The 14,759-nt window shown below is 42.2% G+C and overlaps 1 protein-coding gene across 14 annotated transcripts in view; it reads right to left on the bottom strand.

Moving 5' to 3' along the window:
- LOC147030538 (histone-lysine N-methyltransferase 2C-like) overlaps positions 1-14,759 on the bottom strand; it is a 240,631-nt gene that overhangs the window by 178,405 nt on the left and 47,467 nt on the right. For 13 of the 14 annotated variants that reach the window (XR_015056437.1, XM_085874679.1, XM_085874678.1 and 10 more), the window contains 3 exons: positions 5,502-5,607; positions 3,598-3,780; positions 3,330-3,415 (listed from right to left, as the gene is read on the bottom strand). Coding sequence is in view for 13 of the 14 variants with exons in the window: in XM_085874679.1 (XP_085730805.1) it covers positions 3,330-3,415; positions 3,598-3,780; positions 5,502-5,607 (375 nt within the window). In the remaining variant the exon portion in view is untranslated. The remainder of the gene's footprint in view (positions 1-3,329; positions 3,416-3,597; positions 3,781-5,501; positions 5,608-14,759) is intronic. The other variant, XM_085874681.1, reaches the window with a different exon arrangement.

The following is a 14,759-nucleotide window of genomic DNA, read 5'->3' as shown; positions in this document are numbered from 1 at the left end:
TTGGCATGGGTCATGAATGCCATAAATTTAATTTTTCACTCATCTCAGGTCTGGAATCAGATATATGATGTTTCAGATTTTTCGGATAAGAATTTAAATTCAACCAATTATGGCTGGAATAAGCCTGGTGTTGGCTTAGTGGTTAGGGTGGTGGCTTGGGATCCTAGAGTCCTGAGTTCAAGTCCCGTTGGCCGCTGAATTAAAATACACCAGGAGGTTGACTCAGCCTGTCATCATTCCGAAGGTCAGCAAAATGAGCACCAGTGTACTGGTAAGGGGGACACTGCATCAGCGGCATAGCCACGTCCCAACCAATGATGCAACCATCGTTATCACCCTAAATATACCCCATGGGAAGTTGATGACATATGCCATCAAGTTTCAATTTTTTTTTCGTTGAGCGGTTTTAGAGAAAATTACGTCCAATTTTTTTTCCTTTAACCCAATATGGCTGGCATACCATGTGACCGATGACGTCATAAATTTAATTGTACATTCACATTGGGACATTGAGAAGATATATGAAGCTTCAAAAAAAATTTGGATAAGAATTTCAAGTCAACCAATTATGACTGGAATACCACTTCACCGATGACATCATCGTCATCATTCTATATACCCCAAGGGGAGTTGATGACATCTACCAAGGTTCAGTTATTTTCGTTGAGCCCTTTTGGAGAAAATGATGTCCAAAGTTTTTCCTTAATCCAATATAGCTGCCCCACCATGTGACTGACTGAAGACAGAGTTACACGCAGACAGATAGAGGTGTTGCAATCGTCTCTCATCCCCTTCGGGGCGAGACTAATTATTTGCTGCATGAAGCACTAAAAATTAAACCCTAATGGGGATAATGTACACTACAAGAAATGGGGGGGGGGGCATGTTCCCCCAGAAAACTTTTTGAAATCGAAGTTCCATTTCCTTCATTCTGTTACATTTTGACAAAGTTTTACAATGCATATATGAGAGTCCTAAAACTTTTCTGGAAGATGATAATGGTTTCCTCAGTAAATCATATTTTAAAATTAATGTTTCCTCTGCTTACCTTCATTATTCTGAATAGAAAACAAGTCATTCATTTGCACAAATGAACTTTTATCTACCTGCAAGGCCTTGATCTGCAGTCTGATAGAGTAATCCTCTACCCTTTGGGCTGGCACCAATCCCTCACACCTTGCGCTCAACTTGACGGATGGAAACCAAGACCTTCAAAATAATTGGAGTTTCCCACAATGAAGCTGAGTCTCTCGGCCTATTACTTTCACATGGCAGACAGTTTGGGGGTCTCTGTTTTCCTCCATCTGCTCTCTGGTCTCGCATCATCTGCCATTTCAGTGCTTTTTTTCCCCCCGCCCCCCCCTCACCAAATTACATTTTGGTGAAGACACGGATCCGGATCCTGGAAATTTTTTAAAAGTGATTCTTCACCATTGAGAGATAGAGCCAAAAACAATTTATAGCACAATATCTCAAAAAGTTATGGACGAATTCGGATGAAACTTGGTAGGACAAGTTGGATGTGTGACAAGGACGAATCAATTCGATTTTGGTGAAAATCTGGATCTGGATACGAGGATTTCATAATTTTTTTTTAAGTAATTCTTCACCATTGAGAGATGGGGTCAAAAACAATGTAAAGCACGATATCTCAAAAAGTTGCGGACGACTTGTGAAAAAACTAGGTGGATAAGTTGGTTAGGTGACAAAAAAGAGCCGATTATATTTTGGTTCAGGTGCAGATCCAGATCCGGCCAATCAGTGGGATATAAAATGTAAACTGTTCAGCCTGGTGGAGGTATGTGCTCTACCGAGTGCCGTTCTCATTTCATTCAGTTATGTCCTGGTCCATTCTGTGTTCTCCTTGTCGTAAAAAAAAAAGACCCCAGATGTGTAGGACTCTGCCGTCATCTTCCGCGGGGGAGTCACCAACTGCTGAAGCCATTTTCATTAAAAAAAAAATGTGATGAAGAAAAAATTATGCAGTTGATCATTACAAAGTGTTGTTTTTAAGCTTTCATTAATCTGAAAATAAAAAATACACAATGAATCAATGACAGTTATAAACGTTTGATAAAGACATACATAATATACAAGGACAATGTACCACCACAATTAAATGACGGACAAAACTTACCACGAACACGGACACTTCTACCAGCATCAGACACCCCGCCCCTCATCCAGCCTTGAGGGCACACGGGTGATAGCCCATCCAATTAGCCGCAGCACTGGCAGTTTAATTACCATAACACAAGAAAGCCTCCAAGGATAAGCAGGGAGGGGGAACAGAGCAACCGGAGAGGAGGTGGAACGGGAAACCTTTACCGTTTTCATTACTCACCTGCATAATACCTTTAACTATTAACAGTATTTAGCACACAATTAAAACACCTACAAGAGCTACAAAAGTCATGATTCAAACCGCACTCATATATGTTCGCATAAACTATACACATGGGAATCAAATATGCGATGAAATATTTGTGATAAAATAAACCTTTATATCTAAGGTTAATCGAAATCTTCGCATTTCCACTGACATTTGACATCCTTGGACACTGTGACGTGGATTTGACAGAAAGAGCACAGAATCAAAAGTAAGGATGAAATCGATATCAAACCAAAGAAAAACAGCTCACATAACCAAGAGACACATGATCATTGAGGAGTACCAACACCGAACCAGAAGGAAGAGATAAATGACTAAGCGAACATTGTTGGGGTCATTTGATCAAGTCAGGGTTGCAGATGATACAATACAATTATGTAATGCAGAGACATATTGAATCACACCTTAATATAACATAGCCAGAGGGTGTACGTAGGTATGTAAAGCAAACCACTTAAACACAGCTGCACACTCTTCTTCATTTCCTAATTTTTCCCAATAAACACTTCCTCAACTAACCCCCTCCCCCACAGCTCCACCCACCACTCCACATTCTCTAAGAGCAACAACATACCAAACTCGCATTCTCCTATGACATCCTACAAACCTCCACCTGGCAGGATTATAAAAGTTTCCTTTTTAAGAAAAGAACCGTTCATTGAAATCAAAGGATGCTGATGCAAAGCACTCTCGGGAAAATTGAGGAATTGTTTTGAAAGAAATATATTTAAACCTTGGATAGAACAAATGTAGTGCATAAATGAGTGAGCCTTGCAAGCTGTGCTGCATTTTAGAGAAAGACTATCAGCACAACCGTGACAATTCCAATACGATTATACAGATTTTCCTTTTTAAATGCCAAAGTAATTTGAATTAAGAGCCAACCATAAATCAGGACTTTATTATAGGAGCAATATTATTGCCAAATAGTGCTCACCATCTGGCTTTATGAGGTCCAACACAGAAGTCCCTTCATGCATGCCAACCAGCTTTAGCTCATTCACAGCACTCAAGCTCACCGCACTGCCAAGGGGGTAAGAGAGGTTTTACAATGAGAAACGGACAATGGCATAGCATTGTATTTCATTATCTGGCACCTTCCTCCCCAACCCCTCCTCACAAAATAAACCACAAAATGATTGTAAAAATCAAGAAATAAAAATTACATAAACCCTGTAGGTAGAGAATGGACAATTACAAATTACCCATCATGGGACAAAGTGGGGCCACATGTTGGCTTGGACTGAACACTGTCCGTCGACCCTCTATGCGAGGGGTGTTGTTGAAGGGTGGTAAAGCCAGGTGTTGGGTTGAAACATTTCAGCTCCCCTTGGCCGAGTGAGCTTAATTCATCCTGGCTGCAGAAAGCACAGTGCTCCCGGGCTGCACTGCAAGGACATGGTCGAAGTGTACATAAGAGGGGCTGAGGGGATAATTCTTAAAGAAGAGCATCACAAAACACAAGGATGTGAAAATGAGTGCCAGGTCATGATGTGACCTTGTGAGAAGGATGTTGGACTGGCAACCGAGAGGTTACAGGTTCAAATCCAGCATAAGGAAATAGCAATAAAGATTTGGATTATAAACCTACGGAATTACTTTGTCACTTGGTTTCAGCAAAATTATTTTGTCACTCTTTGATTGTAAATAGTGATTAAAAAAAAAAAAAAAACACCAGCTCGTTACTGACTTACAATTGGAGGTAGAGGGGAGGGGGTAATTTAATTGCTCTGCTGAGATGGATCTACAAATGATACCAGCCAATACTTTCAAACTGACATCAGCGTCCTCAGCACGCTCAACCCAACTTAGTGTGGACACTAAAATGTGACCTATGAAAAAGCATCACCAGTTAAAATCCCTCTGAAAGAAAAAATATGGGCACATGTAAGATCGCATGCATGCCAACATTGCAATTTGCTTCTGAAGGGTTAAATAATGGAAATAGCCATACCAGTATTCATATCCAGGGATTATAACAGATGCAGCTTAAAGAAGCAGACAGCTCAAATCTTAGAGATCGGCAGCTAGATCCTCTCTTTCCCAGAGGGTAGCAGATAAACAAAAACATAGGACTGGCTCAATAGCGTACACCACTGATCATGTCCGAAATGCACCAAAGCAGGTGTAGACAAGGCTTGATGTTCTCCAAGGAAATGTGTACTGCACAATGAAATGTCATATTTGCACAACATCAAAATAAGGCTTCAAGATCATCTGCCCAGGTTAAATAAAATAAAAATCAAAGACGTAAAAGAAGAGCTTTACAAAAAAGCACTCATTCAGCTGAGCTTCGTAAGGTAAAGTCATTGTGTCGAAGAAGATAATGAAATAATTTGTTTGAAGAAATGTTTACTATTTGCCCGCATAGCAGGAGATGGGATTTCTCAATTGTGTGTGTCGGTCTGTCCAGACCATGACTTTTTGAACTTTTGTCATCAAATCGTCAACAAACCTTTGTTGTGAGAATATGTGGAAGACCAATTAATAATTTGGTCAAAATGTCAAGGGGCACCATCACAGGAACTACAAATAGCCCTTATTAGCCCACCCATCACTGCGCAGCGCGAGATGGTGGGATTTTTTATAATTGCTTCTGTGTTTCTCTATTTTTGTCCACTTGCATTTTGAGGTGCTTCTAAGTTGTTGTGTCTGTGTCTGTGTCTGTGTCTGTGTCTGTCTGTCTGTCTCTCTCAACAAGTTTTTAACCTATTCTTCACTTCTTCTTCTTGCATATGGCAGCTTGGCTGCCGAGTAGCGATCACTTTGTTGGGGCATGACTATGCCCATGATGCTGTGCCCCGATACCAGTACACTGGTACTCATTTCGCCAACCTCAGAAAGATGACAGGCTGAGTCAACCCCACCTGGTGTTAATTCAGCGGCCAACAGGGCTCAAGCTCAGGACCCGAAGATCCCAAGTCAGCCACCCTAACCACCAAGTCAACATCAAGCTTATATTCTTCACTACAGGAATGCATCACAAGCCTCTTGGCAGTTATTAGTAAGGTTAAATGATGGAAATGAAAGTAACATTTAAAACCGAGTAGAAGTTAAATTACTTCTTCGCATACATTTTGCTGTAGTGATCGGTCAATACAAAGGGTACCTTTCTTCTGCAACAGGTTCCGCTCCACCACCGAGTCCTTTTCGCTCAGCATCTGGAGTACCTGGCGTCATGACAGAATGCTCCGCTTCATCTGTGTCTCTTCCTTCTACCAGATACAAGGGACATAATGCCAGGATGGGTGCTGTCATCTTGCATCAAATACAGCAGCAAGATCAGCATAAAATAAGAGAACTTATCAACTTATCCAAGAAGACATACTCTATTCCAGAAGAAAAGAAATAATGCATGTGCGATATGTATGGATGGACACAAGAGATACAAGAAAAATGTATTCTGCTCAATGCAAGGCAAGGAAAAATAATGACAATTACCTGCCACGAAAGGATATTGGTCAGGAGAGGAGAGGAGAGGGTCACTATATAATTACCCGTTCAAATGCCATTATGGCACCCTGACGACTTTTACAAGATTACGGGACGACCACCAGTAGCACTAAGTAATATATATTTGGGATCACATCATACTACTTCAATACGGTGATGTTCTCACCATTACCAAATTTCTTACCAATTAGTATGAGCTCGTATACTCAATGATGTTGTTAAAATGTACTTCCATGCCAAATTTGAGGATTCCTAATGAAGAGGTTTCCATGATACAACTTTTCAAAGATGGCCACAATGTTGCCTCTGGCCTCCATCATAATCATCATCATCATTATCATTATCATTATCAATATCCTCACTCCTCCACCGCCATTCTATTCTTTTCATTTTTTTTTGCAAAAAAAAAAATCTAGGTTTGTGGAGGAGCAAGGAGACAGAGCGCAAAATGGCAACATAGACAGTGCAGCCACAGTTGGAGTTGGACATAACAAGCAAGGGAAAGAACAAACAGGAAAAAAGGAAAGAGAGGAGGGCAGGAAAAAACAGTAACCTACAAGTAAGAACATTTGGTTAGGTATGGTTCAAAGGGGGGGGGTGGAGGTAGGGTAGATGACATTGGGGCTATGGGTGGGGAAAAACATTAAATGATTGCGTACCACTTGCCTGAAGGCTTGGAAGGAGCAATGTGATTACACTCTCCAGCAGGCAGTTCCACAAGAGGGACAAAAGAGGAATAAAACATTGGAATTAGGTGGGAAGCCTGTTTTTGGTAGTTTAACCTTGAGGGGATACTGGAAGAACATGTGTTCTAGAGGAGATAGAGAAAGAGAGAAAGAGAGAGGGAGAGAGGGAGAGAGGGAGAGAAGGAGGAGAGAGAGAGGACGGTGCTCGACCAGAAGAAAAATGGCACAAAACAGAGGCCACCAACCTGTCTCTGCATGTGACAGCAACGGGCCTTTTGTTTCAGCCTCATAATGGAAGATGCCAATAATAAAGAACTTTAGGAGAAACAGAATAGATGTTGGGATGTCAGCCTATAGGGGGAGAGCAGTCCCCTATTGTGCTATGAACGAAGACTTTGCAGGCTGAGTAGTTCTGATTTTCAAAGCAAGGACTTTAATCGACCGAGGATGCTCCATCTGCGGCTGGCTTTGGAGGCCAGCTTTACTAAGTGTTTGGCCTAAGAGAGGACATGGCTGATAGTGAAGCTAGATGTTGAAGAGACTGAACCTACTCTATTGGTTTTACATGCAAATAGATCGGTGGGTTCAATTGACAAAGTTTGTGGGCCTGTGACAAACATTTTCCAAAGCTGAGAGTCAGATTTGTCATTAATGAAGTACATTGTTGTAGTTCTCCGGTCATGCCAGTTGCCTGGTCCAAGTCAAAAGTCAAGCGAGTCGTCTCAATACGATATAGCGGTCAAATGATTTAAAGACCCCTGCCATACCACGTGTCCAAGTGCTATGATACTGTGCATATTGGGGCACCGAATTGGCCGAGCGCGACACTAATTATGCACCAACCGCCTCATCCTAATAGGCTGAGTGAGATGGAGGTCAGTGGCACTGTCCGGGTGTATGGCCTTAATTGCCGCTGCAAATTATTCCTCAATGGGCTTTCCTTAATTACCAGGGGAACCATGACAACCTGAATTTGCCCCAAGACCAGTTATATTTATTAAATAAATGATGGTCATGGGGTAGGGAACACAAGGAAGCAAGCAATAACAATGAATGATGACAATAAAAAAAGCCCTTACCCACGAACACATACAAGTGCTCATGAAACCAACAGACGATCGGGATCCTTAATTAACTAAGCCTTATCTGAGCCCACAGACACACTGCAGGAGATAAACATTGGAGGTGACAAGAGGGAAATACCCTTGTTTCATCTGGCAGGACATAGCAGTTACAGATGCAGGGTGTCAAAGAGGCAGTTATGTCCTCAGCAGAATGGTCTGCTGCAAGCAAGACCTTGGTGTGAGGTACGAGAGTAGAGACGTGGCTGGTTGGGTGTGGGTGTGGTGTAGTGCGGCAGCTCAAGCAGACTTGCGCAGCCATCCAAGTCCATCCCAGTTATCTGCTACTCCTAAAACCTGCTGTGCATGCTTTTATCATTTCTGGCCCCCACGCCACATTATGACATTCCGCACCCCTCCTCTCTCACTCACCAGTGGCCCAAAGGTCTGCTTGATGGGTGAAGGATCACCCATCTCCTACTTGTGGGCAGTCCCTCCCCCTCCCTCTCAAGCATGAGCGGTCGTTTTCGTACCTAAACTGATGGTTGATGGCCTACCCGGACACTAAAAAAGACTTTTAAGACATATTGTAAAGGGAGGAACAAAAAATATAAGGCTCACAAGGATGGTGTCTGTCCAAACCTAAAACGACGCATATCTCACATCACGACTAATTACCTCATGCTTACTCAAAGACATTCACTTTGGAGATAACTGAACTATACTAAGCATGTTACCCACTGGGAGTCATTTCCACAACAATATGTTCCATTTATCAGACAAAGCATCTAATCAATTCCAGATCATCAGAGATTGAGGCCACTGCCATCTGCCAGTGGGGTTTGGACTGTATGACAGAAGGTAGAGTTTTCTGTCAACCAAATGCAAACAAAAACAGGAAGGCAGGTTCTCTGGAGAATTGGAGAGGTCAGTCATCTTCCCCCTTCAGAAAGTCATATCTTAGGATTAATCTGAGCTATAAAGCGAACTTCGATCTTTCCAGCAAGCTGAGAGAGCGCCTTCACATGACTCCATTAAAATGACTTTGAAAGCCTTTGAGAGAACATAGCCAGACAGCTGACGTTTGACCACACTTGAAGCATCTTTGGGTAAAATAAATTTTCAATATTTTTTTCTGTCAAAGAAGTAAATGCATCGACTCTACCTTACCTGAAAATGTATCAATGGGCAAGAAAATAAAAACCAATAAATTGCCTTTAAATGCTGAAGTGGTGGCTGAAAAAAAACCACATCACATATTCAACAGCAACATGAAAGCTAGTGGTGCTAAAGGTAAGGTATTGTTTAGTCACTAGGGTATGGAAAGAGGATACACATAATTGTACAACATCAACATGGCTTTAGTCAAAACCAAAACTTTAACACAACCGTTTGTCTTAGACAGTACTCATTTCAGCCTCTGTCAGCCGATATGTTGTCTGTCGCTGGTGTAGGATCCACTTTGCTGAGAATGCCCTTGATTGAGACATTCCTGGCTTTAAGGGAAACAAAATGAGGAGTAAAGTCCAAGTGGGTGGAGAATATTGAGGATAACCCCTACATATTCATCTGCTCTTAAGAAGCACCCTGACCAAACATCAAGGCTCAATGCTCACTTCCACTACTTTGTTCTTGTTTCACCTGTAGAACCAACTTAGTCTGTTCAATCCCATTCTTCCCTCCAGGGCTTCAAGATGGCTGTTCACCACCAACTCAGGTCATCTGCCATCCGTACTCATGATATTATCCACCCTCATTAGCCTGGTGTAGGATTAAGAGTTAAGGTGGCTAGCTTAAGATCCTAGGGTCTGGAGTTCAAGTCCCTGTCGGGCTGTTGAATTAACACCAGGTGGGTTGACTCAGCCTGTCATCCTTCTCAGGTTGGTGAAATGAGTACCAGCTTGCTGGTAACAGGGGGCGCTGCATCAGTGGCACAGCTATGCCCCCCTCCCCCCCTCCAAAAATGATGTGGCCAAGCTGCATATTAATAGATAAATAAATAAATAATAATTCACCCTCATTAAATTAACCCTCACCAAGCCCATTCCAGGTTATTGTGCCCCCTCCCCACACCTCCCTCACGTTTTTTTCAATTTTTGTTAACCTCCGCCATCGAAGATGGACGGAGGTTACTGTTTTCACCCCTGTCTGTTTGTTACTTACGAAATCTAAATATTTCGTAAGTATATTGATGACTTCCGTCCTCTGTTTGTTTGTTTGTTTGTGTGTGTGTTTGTTTGTGTGTGCGTTTGTTTGTTTGTTTGTAGGCAGGATAACTCGAGAACGGAAGAAGTTACCAATGTTAAATTACACCACGTGATTCAGGAGGGTGATGGCTCGCGCTGATTAGATTTTGGTCAAAATCGGTCAAAGGTCAAGGTCACAGTGAGGTCAAACATAATTCCGTAAATTCATGTGGAGAAATGGAGTATTTTTGCTTCGATCGACGTTACGAGTTTGTTTTTACTTCGATTTTAACTTTGTCTTCGGTTTTTGCGATCGTTTAGGACGCATAAAACTCGGTTGTCGAAATTCTGGTAAAAATCGGATGTTTTGGAGACGTTTTAAGATTGTATAAAAAATATTTCACTCGCCGCGTCACGGCTCGTCACGTGGTGCAGCGCGCTCGAGCAGAGGCGTCGTTGATCACGTAAAGGTTTTCCGTGTGCGCGCTGAAGGTGTTTTCGATAAAGATGGTGTTTAAAATCATTTTTTGTCCCAATAAAGGTTATCGTCGCATGCCTGACTCGCTAAGCCGTCGGATTATGTAAAGATTGTTGGTGGATGGCCGAATATTACGGTTTTGTGACTTTGATAAAATAATATTAAATAATTGCGTGGAGAAATGGAGATATTTTCTTCGGTCGACGCTACGATTTTTGATGGTTTGGTACAGAATCATCGTAGAAACTTCTGGTTTGCGTCGCTACCTTCTCTAGAGACAGCTTTTATTAGACAAGGTCAGAGGTCAAGTTGACGATTTCGTAAGTACCAGTCTATGACTGCTTGTTTGTTTGTTTGTGAACAGTATTACGGAAAAACTCCTCGACGGATTTCGACGAAACTTGGTGGGGGGGGGGGGTAGGTATGGTCCAAGGATCATGCCATTAGATTTTGGACTTGGTACAAAGTCCAATATGGCCGCTATGGCGGCCATTTTGAAAAAATATTTGAATTTTTGTTTTTGCATTTCTACATGTTTTAAGTGATTTCCAACCCCCACTCCCCCCAAAAAAAAATTGTTAGAGAAAAAAAAAATTTTTGCAACTATTTTTCAAAAAAATTGATTTTTTTTTCATTTCTACATGTTATAAGTGATTTCCAACAAAAAACAAGCAAAAATTATAATTGCGGCTGATTTTGGAACTTCAGGTAGATATACCCACGTAAAATCAATTTCTTTCTCAAGGAATCTAGTTATGACGAATGAATTGAGTATGTAAAAGTTAAAAGTAAAAGGGAAAGTTGCAAACTATAACTCTGTGAGCACTGTTGACGTCAAATTGAATGAATGGGATAGCAGGTTCACTTGAGTGACCTCGCAGTATTGGCGGCGGAGGTTTTGCACTCAACCGAGTGCTCCCCCTCTAGTTCATTTCTGTTTCATCCTCAGCTTTTCCCTTCCTCTTTTTGCTGTGTTTGAGCTTTGTGCACCTGTGACAAACATTCTAATGGCCTCCTCACTTTGAACTCATCCATCCCAATGCCCATTATTTATCCAAGTGCCCTTCAAAAATGATGTGTTTCCTGCCTTTCTACGATGTTTGTATTCTTCTGTTATGTTCTGTGTTCGAGCTCTTCTTCCATGAGCTTGAACGTTGTGCACAAAAACCCCCTACAACCTCCCAAAAACTTATCATATTTGCTCATATTAAAACCATTCACATCATCAAATGGCAAGTTCTCATCTTCACAGGATCTTCCATAGACTGTTGAATCAGGAGGTGAGGAGCACACTTGGATACCAACGCTGTTCGTGTATTTTTCCTCCTTGGTATGAATACAAACCTACAACGATGGCTCATAAAGCAGAAAAGGGTGTGTGGATTTATTCCTTTCACAAGTGGGGGTATGGGAATGGTGGTCAGGCAAATTAACAGGAGAGAAATCTACAGGATTTGGAGGTTGCTCATATGGAGTAATCTTCAAAATTGCCAAAGGTGTGTGAGGTCAGGTCTAAAGTCCTCAGGGAATGTTCTCCAAAAGGTCTTCACAGGTGTTTTTTTTTTTTTTTCAATTTTGTTTCACGTGGAAGTAAGGCTTCCGAGCTTTCCAAAAAAGTCATTTAGCTCTTGAGCCCAAATAGATTCTGAAATGTGAAAATATTAAGGAGCGGTTTCATTCCCTTTTGATCCGATGACTCTTAATTCTCCGAACGAAAGTTCAAATACCATATACAATGCGTATTTGTCCATTGTCTACCATTGCCTTTGTAATTCAAACTAAAGTACGCTGATATATACGAACGTCTTTGCCACGCATGTGATTGATTTATGAACAAGTTCCACTCACTATGAGGATAAATTCAATGGTAAAAATAAATGCTTGGTAGGCTAGGGTCAACAATGTAGTAGCTTGGGAACTGTTAAACCAATGATGCCAGAATTAAGCACAAAGGTAGGTTTCAAGAACACTCAGCAAACCCCACTTAGGCCTACGTCAAATTTGCTCCACGGCGAGGATACGGCAGCCGTACGCCCTCTGAATTGACAAATGTGCGGTGGCCGCAGAGAAACTGAGGTGGCCTCAGGGAGGCCCTATGCCGTTTGGCTATATTTTACAGGCCGTAGGGTCGCCGTGGAATTATAGCGCGGAGTTATAACTTTTTTTCATTTCTACGTTCGCCGTAGCAATTCGACAAGCCAAGTTATGACATAGATGTGTTCCACGTCGACCGTACATAGGGCATATGGTGGGCCTGCGTTATTCGTGCGGCTGCTGTAAGCTGTTCTCAATGAAAAATGAATTTTCCCAACCCCCCAAAAATTACGGCGGCCGCACTATTTCCACGGTCACCGTATGGTGGCCTTGCGGTCTGTGTGACTACCTGCGGGCAACGCAGGGTCGACGCACGGTTCCCCTACGCCCGCCGTGCACCTATGTACGGCCTCCGTGGCAGTCTGCGTTGACCGTGCGCTACCGCTAGAGATCGGAGTATAGGTGTTTGCCTATACACAGTGGTGCCCCCAGAATCCCAATTTAATTCGTTCCAAGAGGCTGTTCAAATTGCAAAAAGTTCGGATTCCAAAAATATTTTCCCAATAAGAAATAATGGAGTGAATAAATCCGTTCATGGACCCAAAGAAAACCCACTTTCAAGACACTTTAAACTGAAATTCCCCATGTTTAAGGTAAAATAAGATGAGTAAATGACCTTCGGTGGTGGTGTATTGTATGTAAACTGGTACAATCACCAATCCAAAGGTCCACACAGGCTCGTGCTCCGGCCTGGGTTCAGATCACTCGCGCACTCTGCGAGAGCGCTGCCCCCAGGGCAGCTCATCAAACATGATGCCCGCAGAACCACAATCACTTTCATCAAACGCATCGGGCTGACGTAATCATGTACATTCCAAATTACAACTGGTTTTGCTGTGAAATTCAATCCTTGCCCGACAGTCCGTCACACCACGTGATCGGATTGCTTTTTTTGTTATTAATTAAAACACAAGATGATGAAAAAAAAAAACAAACATCACAAATGAAGGTGAAAACACGAGGTAAGGCCTTAGTCACATTTGGCTCGGCGGCCGGAGGGTCTACAAAATGTACGGGCACGAGCAATTATAAAGCGGCCGCAGTATTTCCACGGTCACACAATGCAGCAGTCACATATGTTTTTATCAGCGTCTCGCGTAGCGAACGCTGCTCATAGAGAGCTCGGCGTTGTTCTTCTTCTTCTTCTTGTTCTTCTTCTTCTTGTGAAGACAAAACCTTAATCTCTCGGACTCGGCTCTTGTATATACAAGATCCGGATCGCCTTAAATACTGAGCACATGTACACATCCTCACATAGACGGTGCCTTTTGAGAGCGTCTATCATGAACTTTTAAATATATTCGGACATTTGCTTTAAAGTTTCGAAAAGTTGACGTTACTATTTAAAGATTATTCCATTTATCGTATTGTAATTTCGTAAATACATTATATATTTCGTAAATACGTAAATACATTATGACGGGTTTCGCTGTTAGCTTAATGAAGGCATGTGACGAAATATCGGAGGTTGTTGTTGTTTTTTTTTTATTATTTAATTTTTTTTTTTTTTTAAGCCGACAAAACCTTTAGGTTTTGGATGCTGCTCTTGGACGCATTTGTCCTTGTTATTTTTCGGGTAGCTGCACTGCGTATTTATAAATTGTGGAGACCGAAAATATGGGTGTGCCGTACGGTCTTTGATTTGATGTTGCACGGTGACCTTAGGGCGTTCCAGCGGCGGCCATAGAATTTTGAAGGCAGACACAAGGCGACCGCAGGGGGACCCTAAGCCGAATGTGCGGCCAGACAGACGGTAACGAATGGGTTAATATATTTTTTTTTACCAGTTCTTTTGTTTCGGCTTGTTGGATTTCTATGGCGAACGTAGAAATGAAAAAAGTTATAACTCCGCGTTATAATTCCACGGCGACCTTACGACCGGTAAAATATAGCCATACGGCGTAGGGCCACCCTGAGGCCACCTCAGTTTCTCTCTGCGGCCACCGCACGTTTCTGTCAATTCAGAGGGCGTACGGCTGCCGTATCCTCGCCATAGAGCAAATGTGACTGAGGCCTAAAGTATCGATCGACACACGAGAGATGCTTTCACGAGTACTTCCACCGACGAACTGAATGAACAAAGCGCGAAGATGCGACTCGAACAGGTGGGGGAGACAGGTGAACAAACATGAATGCTATGTTGTGTTTGGTTTTTTTAAATGTATTATGTTTTTAGGGCAAAATTTTCTCGAAAAAATTGTTCGGATTCCAATTTGTTCAAACAATGGGGCGTTCGGATTCTGGGGGCACCACGGTATATTATAGTTATAGTATATTCAGTTATATATAGTTATATTTTTATTGCAGTAAAAAAAAGAACTGGTATATATACCCACTCGTTACCGTCCGTCTGGCCGCATGTTCGCCTTAGGGCCCCCCTGCGGTTGCCTTGCGGGCACCTTGCGTCTG

The sequence above is a fragment of the Eptatretus burgeri genome, chromosome 3 (genome assembly GCF_056783735.1).
Source record: "Eptatretus burgeri isolate ZD-2024b chromosome 3, Ebu_testis_v1, whole genome shotgun sequence".
NCBI classification, from domain to species: domain Eukaryota; kingdom Metazoa; phylum Chordata; class Myxini; order Myxiniformes; family Myxinidae; genus Eptatretus; species Eptatretus burgeri.
The sequence above is the reverse complement of the archived record's forward strand: the minus strand, read 5'-3'. Positions and strand labels throughout refer to the sequence as shown.